The 14851-nt window shown below is 39.9% G+C and overlaps 2 protein-coding genes across 4 annotated transcripts in view; both read left to right on the top strand.

Annotated features, from left to right (window-relative positions):
* The window catches only part of CRYL1 (crystallin lambda 1), a 178904-nt gene that overhangs the window by 68843 nt on the left and 95210 nt on the right, over positions 1-14851 (top strand). For all 3 annotated transcript variants that reach the window (XM_055317312.1, XM_055317313.1, XM_055317311.1), the window contains exon 3: positions 7729-7855. In XM_055317312.1, coding sequence (XP_055173287.1) covers positions 7729-7855 — 127 coding nt within the window. The remainder of the gene's footprint in view (positions 1-7728; positions 7856-14851) is intronic.
* Positions 4747-6232, top strand: LOC129504558 (E3 ubiquitin-protein ligase makorin-1). The gene has a single exon (XM_055317310.1). The coding sequence runs from the start codon at positions 4750-4752 to the stop codon at positions 6004-6006; it is 1257 nt and encodes a 418-aa protein (XP_055173285.1). The 5' UTR covers positions 4747-4749; the 3' UTR covers positions 6007-6232.

The raw sequence follows: 14851 nt of genomic DNA, 5'->3' as shown, positions 1-14851 counted from the left end.
TTGATTTCTGAAGCATCAGAGTAAATAGGTAGATTAAATAAAAAACAGAAACATTCTTTGTGTTTTGATGCATTTCAGAAATATATATATATATACATATATATAATATACATATATATTAAGATTTTATTTATTTATTCATGAGAGAGAGAGAAAGAGAGAGAAAGAGGCAGAGACACAGGCAGAAAGAGAAGCAGGCTCCATGCAGGGAGCCCGATGTGGGACTCCAGGACCATGCCCTGGGCTGAAGGCAGGCACTTAACTGCTGAGCCACCCAGGCATCCCTATATGGTTGTTTTTAAGGCTAAGTTTATTGAATTCAGATTGGTGTAGGTATTATTTATATTTGAAATATATGACATTTACATAACACAATAATATATATAAAAATCTATCTATCTATCTATCTATCTATCTATCTATATGTATGTATGTATGTATTTTTTCAAGTGAGCAAAACTGGGAAACCGAAGAGTAAGGCCTTAGCATTGGTAACTCTAAGAACCAGTATTGCTATATGCATGAACAAGAACCATGATGTAATCAATTAGCAATTGTATGTTATCAATTTATATGCATAGTAGAGATCATATTCACATTAAATAAAATATTACTGAAATGGATATGGTCAGTATTTCTCTCTCTCTTTTTAAAAATTTTTATTCATTTGAGAGAGAGAGAGACCACAAGTGGGGGAAGAACAGAGGGAGAGAGAGAAGCAGACTCCCCGCTGAGGAGGAGAACAGAGGGAGAGAGAGAAGCAGACTCCCCGCTGAGGAGGGAGACCTCCTTGAGGCTTGATTCCAGGACCCTGGGATCATGACCTGAGCTGAGGGCAGATACTTAACCAACTGAGCCACCCAGGAGTCCCAGTATTTCTCTTTTCTCATGAAATATAAAATGCACATAATAGCTAAGAATATTAGTTTTTGTTTATTCATGAGAAACAGGTGGGGGAGAGTCAGAGACAGGATGGAAGCAGACTCCTCGCTGAGCAGGGAGCCTAATGTGGGACTCAGTCCTAGGATCCTGGGGTCATGACCTGAGCCAAAGGCAGATGCTTAACCAACTGAGCCACCCAGACGCCCCAGAATATTAGATTTTAAAGAAACAGTCTAGAGTTTAGTTTCTGGCAATATGGCAAAGTATGTATCCTGAAAACCCTTTCCACTTCAAAATACTTAACAATACTGAGTAAATGTATAGTTTATAATGCATAGCTGGGCTGGCAAGAAAGTGATGGAAATTTTGAGAGGCCAAATTAGGAAGCACACATCCCAAGAGATGTGTGAAAGTCACAACTGCTCTAAGATACTTGCCAATCTTGCTTTAGTTCTAACAGAAATCCTTAGTTTGTGCAAGATGGGAGATCAAATTGGAGACCCACAAATGAAGCTAGTATCTAGAGGGTGACATTGTTGGTGAAAGGAGTGTTAGGAAAAAATAGCTAATCTATACACGGGGGCTGTCTCTTTTGGCCTTGGTTCTGGTTGGATGGGAGAAAGAATTTCTCTGAGAATTTATAACCACAAACCGGCTCCCTAAGAGTTTTGGAGCCCACATTCATATTACTTGTGTGGTCTCAAAAACTCCAATCCAAGAATTCAGATTGGTCCCTTGGTTAGTAGTACCTGCAGTACCTGCCAGAAGCAAAACACATATCATCTCCAGAATCATGTACCTTAAACCGAAGGCTCAAAGAATTCCCACAGACAGATTTCAGTGAACATCTGCTCCCAACTAAAAATCCCCAAACATGTGAGAAACAAGGTTTTATGAGCATAGTAAACTAGAGGCCAGATGTGAAGATACTATTTAGCATGGAATTCAGGAGATAAAGAGAGAATGTGGAAAAGTAGTTAAGAAATATGGAGGATACAGAGAAGATGTCTAACATGTCTCATTAGAGGTCTGAAAGATTTAGACAGAATAGGGAAGAACAATTTATGAAGATATAATGATTGAGACCTCATTTGAGTTGAAGACAGGAATCCTCATATTCTGGAAGAACCAAGTGTCCTAAGCAGGAGAAAGAAAAAGGCTATCTATATCTACATCCCAGGTGTAGATGTGATGTATCTTCCCTATTTATACATCACAGGGAAACTATGAAACACCGAGGGACATAAGAAAAGTATTAAAAGTAGTCAGACAAAGACAGACTATCTATAAAAGAATGACAAAATGACAACAAACTTTTCAACAGCTAGAGGAATTCAGAATATGGTGGAAAATATCTGCAGGGTACAAAGAGCCAAACATAACCTAATCATCTGATTTGAGGCAGCTTTAATAGATATAAGTCCTCTCTGTTCTGTAAGCACAATTTTGAACAGTCATTTTACAGAATTCTACATACATTATGTATTCTATTTGCTCTAAAAGTTTTTGTTTTTGTTTTTTTAAAGTAAGTGTGATAGGCAAAACAATGACTTCCCCAAAGATGTCTATGTCCTAATCCCTGGAACCTGAGAATATGTTACCTTACATGGCAACAGATCATATGTGATTAAGTTGAGAATATGGAAGATTATCCAGATTGGCTCAATGTAATCACAAGGGTCATTATCAGGGAAACAGAGTCAGGAGAGCCAAAGGAGGTGTGATGAGCAGGGGTTGAATGGTGAGCTTGCAGGCTGTGAAATGGGAAAGGTCATGAAGCCAAGGAAAGTGGTGATGGGGGAGCACTAAGAGCTAGAAAAGGCAAGGAGCAGTTTGGCTTCTAGAGCCTCCAGAAGGAATGCTGCCTTGCTAATAATTCTATGTTAGTGTATGGAGATTTCTGATCCCTGGAAACGTAATATGATAAATTTGTATTGTTTAAGCCACTAAGCTTGTAATAGTTTGTTACAAAAGCAACACGAAACAAATACAACAGCTTTATTGAGATGGAATTTATGTAACATACATTTCACTCTTGAAGTATCTAGTTTTAGTACATATACAGAGTTATGTAACCGAAAACTTTCAGAAGATGGATCAAAAGCATGAAATGAAAATTAAATGATCTTTGGATCACATGGTGCTTTCCTCACTGGTTATTTGAATGAGGAATGCAGCCTGTGTTCAGGAGGGTTGGGGGGATACTACTGGTGCATAATCACAGGAACCTCTAGGACAAGTCAACTTTCACTTTTCCTTCTTATCTTAGTAGGGTAACTTTTTCTGGTAACTCTTTTTACTGTATTTCTCATGATGGTGTTTAAAATACCTACTTTCTGCCATTTAAGTCATTTTAACTTATCAAGTGTATCAAACTTAAAAATCATCAGTTTTTAATCTGTTGCTAAGACACCATACAGTATACAAACTAATACAAACTTCTTGATGAACTGGCTAAGAAACAGACCCTGTTTTGTATATTTTCAGTAACTTTATAAACTTCTACTTCAAGGAATGTGTTATATGTAAAAATATTTTTCAAATGCTTGCCCATTGGGGGTGGTGATCAGCTCCCAACACTGAGTTCCTCGTTCCAACGAGGAACTTCTGCATGTGTATCCTTAGGATCCTCCAAAATCAGGTCACCATTTTCTGGCCTAATTTTAAGGTAGATTTTTTTTTAGCTAATATATTACTGATCTTCCGAATTATCTATTTGACAACAGATTCTCCTTCTCCTTTAAAAAAAATTCGGGTTCGGTTTCCATGTGTAATGATGACCTGCAGTGGTGTTTTCACGTTTGCCGACTCAGAAGCAGGAAAGATTTTGAATCTGCCTGATTATTAGTTGACTCATTATCTTTGCCGTGAAGCTTCTTTTGGTTAAGTGTAATAATCTGCATTTCAGTATATCTTTGCTTTGTTTTGCAGTGACAGTAGGAAGAAAGTTTCTGTTCCCCAATTTGTAGCTAAAAGAAAATACAAGATGCATAGCTTTAAGAAAGAGAAAAAACAAAAACCAAACAGCAAAAGCTCAGCCCCTAACATCTGGAGCTGGTCCAGCATTCACAGCTAGGCAGGCCATGGCATTCTCCTGTTGGACATAAGCAGTCTCAAGAATACTCACCTCAGACGAAGTCACTCTTAGACCATGACAGAATGACACAAAGCAAGACCACATTTTGACTTTGTCTAAGCATGCACAAAAATGAGATCACTGTGCAACCCACAATACTGAGCAGCCTTCTCTTGGCTAAAATGAATGATAGTTACCTCTTTGCCCATTATAGTTTTATCTTCAGTCTAGTCTGTCCTTCAAACATTTATGCTTATTGAGACCATCTTCAAATTGTCTTTGCTTTCTACATCATCTAATCCAGTGAACTGAGATCCTCAGATCCTCTTCCAAGTCACCCAAAGTTCAGATCCTGCTATATGTTCTCTCTGACACTTTCTTACTGACCCCCCCAGAGGTCCCTCTGATGTACATTCTCCCTCAGTGCAATGAGTAACAAAACCAACTCATTTCACTGTAGGTGTGTTCCTACACAGTCTTTGGCTCAAGGCATCAACAGCTTAAAGATCAAAACCATGAACGTGAAATGATGTAAAAATTATTTGACTCACTGGCAAAAATTCACAATTTTTTTGAAAGCATACATTTTGCCTTCTTAGGCAACTTCATGTGTGTTTGTCGATGTATTCTTTCTTGTTTATTTAATAGGTAGTGAATTATAAGAAGGACTGACTATGTAATTTGTGAGGCCAAGTGCAAATGAAAGTATAGGGCCCTTTGCTCGATATTCATTAAGAATTTTGATACTGATACCAAAAAGCAAGAAGAAAAACTAGGAGCTAAGGTATTTCATGCACGGGGTTTGTAAAGAAGGAGATAACTGTCGCTATTCGCATGACCTCTCTGACAGTCCTTATGGTGTAGTGTGCAAGTATTTTCAGCGAGGATACTGTATTTACGGAGACCGCTGCAGGTATGAACATAGCAAGCCATTGAAACAGGAAGAAGTGACTGCTGCAGATCTAACTGCAAAATCATCTCTTGCTGCTTCCTCAAGTCTCTCATCGGGAGTTGGACCAGTTGTTGAAATGAATACGGGCGAAGCAGAGTCCAGAAATTCAAACTTTGCTACTGTCGGCGCAGGTTCAGAAGACTGGGTGAATGCCATTGAGTTTGTTCCCGGGCAGCCCTACTGTGGCCGTACTGCCCCTTCCTGCACTGAAGCACCCCCACAGGGCTCTGTGACCAAGGAAGAATCCGAGAAAGAACAGACAGCAGTGGAAACCAAGAAGCAGCTTTGCCCCTATGCTGCAGTGGGAGAATGCCGGTATGGGGAGAACTGTGTATATCTCCACGGAGACTCGTGTGACATGTGTGGGCTGCAGGTCCTCCATCCAATGGATGCCGCCCAGAGATCACAACATATAAAATCTTGCATTGAGGCCCATGAGAAGGACATGGAGCTCTCATTTGCTGTCCAGCGCAGTAAGGACATGGTGTGTGGGATCTGCATGGAGGTGGTCTATGAGAAAGCCAACCCCAGTGAGCGTCGCTTTGGGATTCTCTCCAACTGCAACCACACTTACTGTCTCAAGTGTATTCGCAAGTGGAGGAGTGCTAAGCAATTTGAGAGCAAGATCATAAAGTCCTGCCCCGAATGCCGGATCACATCTAACTTTGTCATTCCAAGTGAGTACTGGGTGGAGGAGAAAGAAGAGAAGCAGAAACTCATTCAGAAATACAAGGAGGCAATGAGCAACAAGGCGTGCAGGTATTTTGATGAAGGACGTGGGAGCTGCCCATTTGGAGGGAACTGTTTTTACAAGCATGCGTACCCTGATGGCCGTAGAGAGGAGCCACAGAGACAGAAAGTGGGAACATCAAGCAGATACCGGGCCCAACGAAGGAACCACTTCTGGGAGCTCATTGAGGAAAGAGAGAACAGCAACCCCTTTGACAACGAAGAAGAGGAGGTTGTCACCTTTGAGCTGGGCGAGATGTTGCTTATGCTTTTGGCTGCAGGTGGGGACGACGACCTGACAGACTCTGAAGACGAGTGGGACTTGTTTCATGATGAGCTGGAAGATTTTTATGACTTGGATCTATAGCAGCTTTGCGTGGCGTGTGAACTGGTCTGCTGAGCCTCAGACAGTAGCTGTCCCCTGTGCTGGTGTGGCAGTGCCCGTGTCTCTCCTAGGCAGGCCTACCAACTCCAGGTGCTGTCGTGATTATTTTTACCCAGGGCCTGTCTTCTCAATCCCTCACCTTCCCCCAAGGAGTGTGTCGTTTTTCTCTGTTTAAAAAAAAGTTACAAAAATAAACCTTAAAGCTAAAAAAAAAAAAAAAAAAAAAAAAAAAAAAAAAAAAAAAAGAATTTTGATACTATTGGGATCCCTGGGTGGCGCAGCGGTTTGGCGTCTGCTTTGGCCCAGGGCGCGATCCTGGAGACCTGGGATCGAATCCCACGTCGGGCTCCCGGTGCATGGAGCCTGCTTCTCCTCCGCCTGTGTCTCTGCCTCTCTCTCTCTCTCTCTCTCACTGTGTGCCTATCATAAGTAAATTTAAAAAAAAAAGAATTTTGATACTATGACAACAGAGCATTAAACCCAGTGAGGGCACTTCTGAGCACAGGTCTCAGTGACTGCACGGGTCACACCCCATGAAGCCCCCAGTCCTGATTTTGAGGTACCTTCTTTCAACCCTGTCCCCCAGGGATGAACAGAGTGGGTGAAGAACTACTACTTTTTAATCTTACTTCATTTGCTTTGCCTCATCTCTTCAAAAAATAAAAAGAAAAAATTTAATTGTGGTAAAATACACACAGCATCCAATTTATTGTCTTAATTTTTAAGCATAGAGTTTAGTGATATTAAGTGCATTCTCATTGTCGTATAACCGTCTATCTCCATAAGATCATCATACAAAACTGAAACTCTGTACCCATTAAACTACAGTTACCCCCACTCCAGCCCTGGCAGCCACCATTCTGCTTCCTGCCTCTATGAATGTGACTATTCTAGGTACTTCATATAAGTGGAATCATACAGTATTTGTCTCTCGTGACTGGCTTATTTCACTTGGTGTCATGTCCTCAGGGTCCATCCATGCTGTAGCATGTGACAGAATTTCCTTCCTTTTCTTTTTTTTTTTAAGATTTTTAATTTATTTATCTGACAGAGAGAGAGAGAGAGAGAGACAGAGACAGAGACAGAGACAGAGACAGAGAGAATGAGTGGGGGTGGGGAGGAACGAAAGAGGGAGAAGCAGGTTCCCTGCTGAGGAGGAAGCCTGATGTTGGGCTCAATCCCAGGACCCTGGGATTATGACCTGTGCCTAAGGCAGACGCTTAACTGACTGAACCACCAGGCACCCCGATTTCCTGCATTTTTAAGGCTGAATTCTATTGTATTGAGTTCCATTGTATGTATGTGCCATATTTGTTTTCATCCATGTATGGACTCTTGGGTTAATTCTGTCTTTTTGCTCTTGTCAACAATGAACATGACAAATATCTCTTTGAGTACCTGCTTTCATTTTGACGGGGAGGGGTATTAGCAGAATTGGATTTGCTGGATCATAAGGTAGGTAGTTCTCTTTTAGACTTTTTGAGAAACCATCAAACTGCCACAGTGGCTTCCCCTTTTACACTTCCATCAACACTGTACATCCTCAGTAACTCTTGGTTTATTTTCTATTTTTTTTTTAATCCTAGTGGGCGTAAAGGAGGGTATATCATTGTGGTTTTGATTTGCATTTCCCTACTGATTAGTTATGTTTACCTTTGTTTTAAGAATTTCCGTGAATACTCACAGGGTCACTCTTTTTTCTAGGAAAGAGATGAAGATTCTGGAGCAGTCAGGTTCTCTGAGAGGCTCCCTGAGTTCTGAAGAACAGCTGTCTCTCATCAGTGGTTGTTCAAATATTCAAGCAGCAGTAGAGGGCGCTGGGCACATTCAGGTGAGTTGACCATATTGCGCTCAAATCTCTAAGGGTTTGAAGACATGGTCTTCCAATCTCCTCAGAAGAACGGGGCCCAGGGGCGTGGTTGGGGCGGGGGGTGGGGGGAGATGAAAGGGAGTTACAAGTTGTGGGCATCTTGTAACCAAAGGTCAGGATTATGATTTATGTGAAGCATTGTTTTAAAACATCTCTTGTATGGGCTCTCATCAAACTACTGTGATAATGTAGTCTTTCAGAGGTGTTAGAATTTTGAGCAGAAATAGGTTTTCTGGACAACTAACACTTTTGTTTTATTTTCCTATTGAATGAGAGATTATATTCTCGTTCTCATGTATAATTGAGTAAAAGCTGAAAAGAAATCGTCTGAAATAAACCCTTTCTTGTAACATTTGCATTTAGCTTTTCCTACAACTTTACTTAAAGAAAAGAACTGCTTGGGGCGCTGTTTGCACAGCAGAGAAAGTTCCAGGCATGTCTCTTTGGGGCTGTGCCTACAATTTGGTGCCTGTCCAGTCAGGACTCATCCCTTCTGGAGCTCCTATGTCTATAGACAGATACTGCCCCTATTTAAGAACCTGATCGTATAAATTTGTGTTTTAAAAATGTTACACTTAGTTCCATAAAGTTTAAGTGGATTTACTTAAAACTAAAAGAAGCATCACTTCCGATACACCTCCTTGATATTTTGTGTGGTGAGGCTTGCACATTTCTATTTATTCAGTGTCGCACATTTCATGTTTCTGTGATGACATTCTAGCTGAGAATTTGGGAGCAAACCAAAAAGACTGTGTTTTAGGTCAGCTGCTGCTCTGAGATTGAGGTCAAATACAGTTAATCTAGATTCTCCATTTTTGTAGCTCTAAAATTTCTCTAGTTCATTAACCAATGAGTGTCAAACAGAACATAAGAAGAGGACGGTTTGTCAATTCCATATCTCTTTTGAGTATTTTCACCTCAATCTCTCATTTGGTTGGATAAAACTGGGAGTCTTAGGAGGGATCAGAGGGCTCCTTTACGGAGCTTTCCAATACTGGCTCTTTTCACCCTTGCTGTGGTGCTTGGTGCTGTAAGGAGGGACTTGCTTTTAGAGGAGCCCAGAAGCCTTTCAGCCTTTGTAGTGTGGGCTCAGCAGAGAAAGTTCTTCACGTGCATTTTGTTTCTAAGGAAAGTGTATGCTTCTTATGCTGATCCTGCTGGAGGAGGAAAAACAATTTAGATTTTGTGATTCTTGACATGAGCAAGGACCTCTGGGAGCTTCCTGCCTGGAAGTGGTGGTTGAGGACACAGACTTTAAGTCAAATGGGCTTTGCACTGAGTAGTTGTGTGCCCTTGTGTGTTTATTTCTTTTTTTTTTCCTTGTGTGTTTCTTAACTGTTAAGCCCTACTTCCTCATCTGTATAATAGGCACAGTACCCAGTGTACTGGGGGATTGTGAAGAGAACCATCTGTGCTCATATCTAAGGTCACCCTCATAGAAGGCAGACCTCCATTTTTCCAATGAGAGGATTAAAAAATTCTTTTGAGGGGCAATTTTATATATAATATTTACATGAGACATAAAATATTATAATTACATATATGATGTGATCTGAAATAGGAATATGTAACACATTACTGAAATATTTCTACTTTCTCATTTCATAAAACGTTTATTTTTTAAAATTTTTTATTTTATTTTTATTTATTTATGATAGTCACACACACAGAGAGACAGAGAGAGAGAGAGAGAGGCAGAGACACAGGCAGAGGGAGAAGCAGGCTCCATGCAGGGAGCCCGACGTGGGACTCGATCCCAGGACCCCAGGATCACACCCTGGGCCGAAGGCAGGCATTAAACCTCTGAGCCACCCAGGGATCCCAAAAGATTTTATTTCTATATTTGACAGAGGGAGAGAGAGAGAGAGAGTGTGTGAGAGCATGAGAAGAGAGAGGGGCAGAGGGAGAGGGACAAGCAGACTCCCTGCTGGGTGCAGAGCCAGATAGGGCCATGTGACCCAACATGGGGCTTGATATGGGACTTGATCCCAGGACCCTGATATCATGACCTGAGCTAAAGTCAGATGCTTAGCCAGCTTAGCCAGCCAGGTGCCCCCAAAAAACTTCTGTTCAAACTCTTAACAAGTGTCTCTGAGTCAGGTGTGTTTGTCTTCAGTAAAGTGATGCTTTTGAGCTGCTTTTCTAAACAGTTTTCCAGAGCACATCATTGTTGCTTTCCTGAGATGTTGCTGTGCAAAGCTTTTTAAAACCCACATATGACATGAGATTAGAAATTTATCTCCAGGGGATCCCTGGGTGTCTCAGCAGTTTGGCACCTGCCTTTGGCCCAGGGCGCAGTCCTGGAGTCCTGGGATCGAGTCCTGCATCGGGCTCCTGGCATGGAGCCTGCTTCTCCCTCCTCCTGTGTCTCTGCCTCTCTCTCTTTCTCTATCATAAATAAATAAATAAATCTTAAAAAAAAAAAGAAATTTATCTCCAGCCTCAACTACTAATTCTCAAGGTTTGACTAAAGGTGTTTTTTTTCTCTCTGCAGTAGTATGCTTGTGGTTCCTCCACATAACAACTGGCTATGTTACTTTTTTTGTTTTAAAGTGATCTTTACAAAGTTTACTTGCAAATTTTCTAGCACTAGCACTTGTGAAGCCATGCCCCAGGAATAATTCAAATGTCTATGTTAAATTTCTTTGTCTCCTGGTCCCATTGAAAAATAGATTTTATCAAAAGATTTCTATGCTACCATGATTGAATTAGTTCAGGAGAATGTGTCTTCCACAAACAGTGTATTATTTTTCAAGAACTGGAGAGCCTTTCATAATAGAACTTTGTAATGACTTGAATATAAAGTGAGTCTTTTATGAGATAATTTTTGGAGAATATTCTAAGTTCTAATACATGTGAAATGCTTAGCCACCACACTTGGCACATAGAAAATGCTTAAAAAAATTAAGGAATTTAAAAAAAAAAATAAAAATAAAAAATAAAAAAAAAATAAAAAAAAAATTAAGGAATTTAATAATGTGACCTTTTGTATCTAATTTTGATAATAAATGATGAGGGGCAATATATGTTCTGTGCATAGTATTGAAAACTGCTCTTTAAGGTCTATCTTAATTTTATAGATTGAATGTATTTATATGGCATTTACATGTTGAGCAGCATCTATTATGCAGAACAACACTGAGTCAGACAATATAGGGAGAGGAATATAGAAATACAAGTAATTTCTGAAGAACATAATCTCTTACAGGAAACAAACCTAGTAGAGTTTACATGGTCTTTTCTAGTACTACAGAGTAATGGAGAGGGGCACAGATCTGAGCTGGAGGCTTTAGGAACGTTTGATGAAGGTAGGATTTGAGCCTGCTTTGGCCTTTGACAAGTGGGATTTTGGGGAATAGGGTTGGGACTTTGTCTCAGAAGGAGATGAACAGAGAGGTGCCTGTTAGTGTGTTTTAGACAACCAGAGTAGAATCATGAGTCCGAGTCACAGGGCCATTAGGGAGGTGGAAAAAGGCTGGAAGTGGAAGCTAAGTGGGGAATGCTTGGAATGCCAAGCTGAAGACTTATTTAGATGAAATGAACATTTATAAAATGGTTGGAGTAATGCATGACACATAGTACTATTTAAGTGTTCTCTTAAAGAAATAAAGAGTTTGGGTTTCATTCTATATCCTCCAAGGAAGTTGTTCAGTAGGACAGTGAAATCAATCAGAAGGAAAGAACAGGTAAGAAAAAAATTGAGATTTCATTTTTGTCCGGTGCTTTGATTGATTTTTCCTTGGCATGTTTGCTCATTTCCTTATATGATATAGGCACATTTGATTTTCCAAATTTCACAACTAATGCATATCAATTTCACCTTATGTTTATCAAATAAACAAGTAAATAGACCCCCCCAAATCAAAACCTGCCTAACCTTATGTCATGTGTTTGTTAAATTACATTAGGTTTCTAACAATCTAAGAATGCTAAAAATATATTTTGAAGAATAAAGAGTGAAGAAAGTTTAGGAAAATCATGTATAGGTCCATTATTCCAAAAATGTCCTCACATTTTGGTATATTTGTATTTCTTTTCATTTCTCCTATTTATTCCCTTTCTCTAACATATGTGATGTTATACTGTAAATAGAATTTTATATCATGATTTTTTTTTTTTTTATGCACTGGGAGCCTGACGTGGGATTCGATCCCGGGTCTCCAGGATCGCGCCCTGGGCCAAAGACAGGCGCCAAACCGCTGCGCCACCCAGGGATCCCTATATCATGATTTTTGTTTAAAACTTAGAGCCCTTGCTGTGAGATTTGCCCAAGATTCTATCAGACAGAAGTAAAATTTTTGTACTTAAAATAATTGTTATGTTTATTGGGTGATATCTAACCTGAAAGTACCTTCCATCTAAGAATATCATTAAAGGTGAAGTTCCAAAATACCATCTCTCAGGTGTCTACCCTTTACCAGGCCTCATGGTCTTGCCTTAGCTTAATGCCTATAGACTTCTTTCTAACTGTATCAGTTCTTATAATCCTGCTTTCCAATTTATAAAAGGAAAAATTCATAATGTAGAAAAATTAATCTAGGCTATTTGTATATTTTACTTACAAATAAAATTATCATTACTTTTGGGAATTGTTCTAAAGCAGAGGGCAGAATTTGTGAAATAATAGGTAAGCAAAACCACATTGCTTGGCACACAGTTGTTCAACTACAAAAAGTCCCACTGTAGGATTTATTAAGTCCCCAAGAGTCAAAGCCCCAGAAATGTGAGTGTAACTCTCTCTATGGTAGATTTGTCTACTACTCAAGCCCCAGAGGGTGGGGGCATGGATCAGAAAGTTCCTTAATTGTGTGCTGAAATGTGGGAGCATATAAGAATGAAACCTGAATTTCTAGAACTTAGCACAATTTGGAAATCAAATCTTGCCTAGCAAGAAAATCCACCATGCTGGAAAAATAAGTTTATTTTGAAAAGCCTGTCTAAAGCTTTCACTAACTCTGAAAGAGCATTAAGGCTCATTAGCTGTGGTACAGAAACTTTATCTGATCTCTGGAATTTAAGACTTGAGATTGAAGTAGGTGGTAGGGGCCATGGGAATGGCTTATAGAATTAGGGAGTTTAAATGGATTTTCCTTATACAAAATCAAGGACAACTGCTGCAATCTGGAAGTAAAAATTAAATCATCTGTGTGGATAAGCAGAATTTGTATCTGAACTTTTACCTTTAAAATTTAGAGGACACTAATCATTTTGATGAGGACTTGCAGACTGTCAGTAATTACAAAATGCAGTATTCATAAAAACTGACACCACTTTTATTTTTTTTTTATTTTTTTTTTATAAATTAATTTTTATTGGTGTTCAATTTACCAACATACAGAATAACACCCAGTGCTCATCCCGTCAAGTGTACCCCTCAGTGCCCGTCACCCATTCACCCCCACCCCCCACCCTCCTCCCCCTCCACCACCCCTAGTTCATTTCCCAGAGTTAGAAGTCTTTATGTTTTGTCTCCCTTTCTGATATTTCTCACACATTTCTTCTCCCTTCCCTTATATTCCCTTTCGCTATTATTCATATTCCCCAAATGAATGAGAACATACACTGTTTGTCCTTCTCCGGTTACTGTGGCCAAGTTCAAAAAGGGTGTTGCCTGAGTTCTTCTCTGGGATTTTGATGGAATCTTGTCTCACATTTAGATCTTTCATCTATTTTGAGTTTATCTTTGTGTATGGTGCAAGAGAGTGGTCCAGTTTCATTCTTCTGCATGTGGATGTCCAATTTTCCCAGCACCATTTATTGAAGAGACTGTCTTTCTTCTAGTGGATCGTCTTTCCTCCTTTATCGTATATTAGTTGAGCATAAAGTTCAGGGTCCACTTCTGGGTTCTCTGTTCTGTTCCATTGATCTATATGTCTGTTTTTGTGCCAGTACCACACTGTCTTGATGAACACAGCTTTGTAGTACAACCTGAAATCTGGCATTGTGATGCCCCCAGATATGGTTTTCTTTTTTTAAAATTCCCCTGGCTGTTTGGGGTCTTTTCTGATTCCACACAAATCTTAAAATAATTTGTTCTAAGTCTCTGAAGAAAGTCCATGGCATTTTGATAGGGATTGCATTATACGTGTAAATTGCCCTGGGTAACATTGACATTTTCACAATATTAATTCTGCCAATCCATGAGCATGGAATATTTTTCCATCTCTTTGTGTCTTCCTCAATTTCTTTCAGAAGTGTTCTGTAGTTTTTAGGGTATATTTTGAGAACCATTTGAATGGTAAATGGTTCTCCAACCTTTTATTTTCAGGTTGTAGGTGTCCTTCTGTCTAAAATGAGTCTCTTGTAGACAGCAAATAGATGGGTCCTGTTTTTTTATCCAGTCTGAAACTCTGCGCCTTTTGATGGGGTCATTAAGCCCATTCACATTCAGAGTTACTTGAACTTCTTCTTAAAGGGGAGTTTTAAGAGTCCCCCTTAAAATTTCTTGCAGAGCTGGTTTGGAGGTCACATATTCTTTCAGTTCCTGCCTGTCTTGGAAGCTCTTTATCTCTCCTTCCATTTTGAATGAGAGCCTTGCTGGATAAAGTATTCTTGGTTGCATGTTCTTCTCATTTAGGACCCTGAATATATCCTGCCAGCCCTTTCTGGCCTGCCAGGTCTCTGTGGAGAGGTCTGCTGTTACCCTAATATTCCTCCCCATGAAAGTCAGGGACTTCTTGTCTCTTGCTGCTTTAAGGATCTTCTCTTTATCTTTGGAATTTGCAAGCTTCACTATTAGATGTCGAGGTGTTGAACGGTTTTTATTGATTTTAGGGGGGGATCTCTCTATTTCCTGGATCTGAATGCCTGTTTCCCTTCCCAGATTGGGAAAGTTTTCAGCTAGGATTTGTTCAAATACATATTCTGGCCCTCTGTCCCTTTCGGCGCCCTCGGGAACCCCAATTAAACGTAGGTTTTTCTTCCTTAGAGTGTCATTTATTTGCCTTAATCTGTCTT

The sequence above is a fragment of the Nyctereutes procyonoides genome, unplaced genomic scaffold (assembly GCF_905146905.1).
Source record: "Nyctereutes procyonoides isolate TBG_1078 unplaced genomic scaffold, NYPRO_anot_genome, whole genome shotgun sequence".
Classification (NCBI taxonomy): domain Eukaryota; kingdom Metazoa; phylum Chordata; class Mammalia; order Carnivora; family Canidae; genus Nyctereutes; species Nyctereutes procyonoides.
This window is presented reverse-complemented; position numbering and strand designations above follow the sequence as displayed.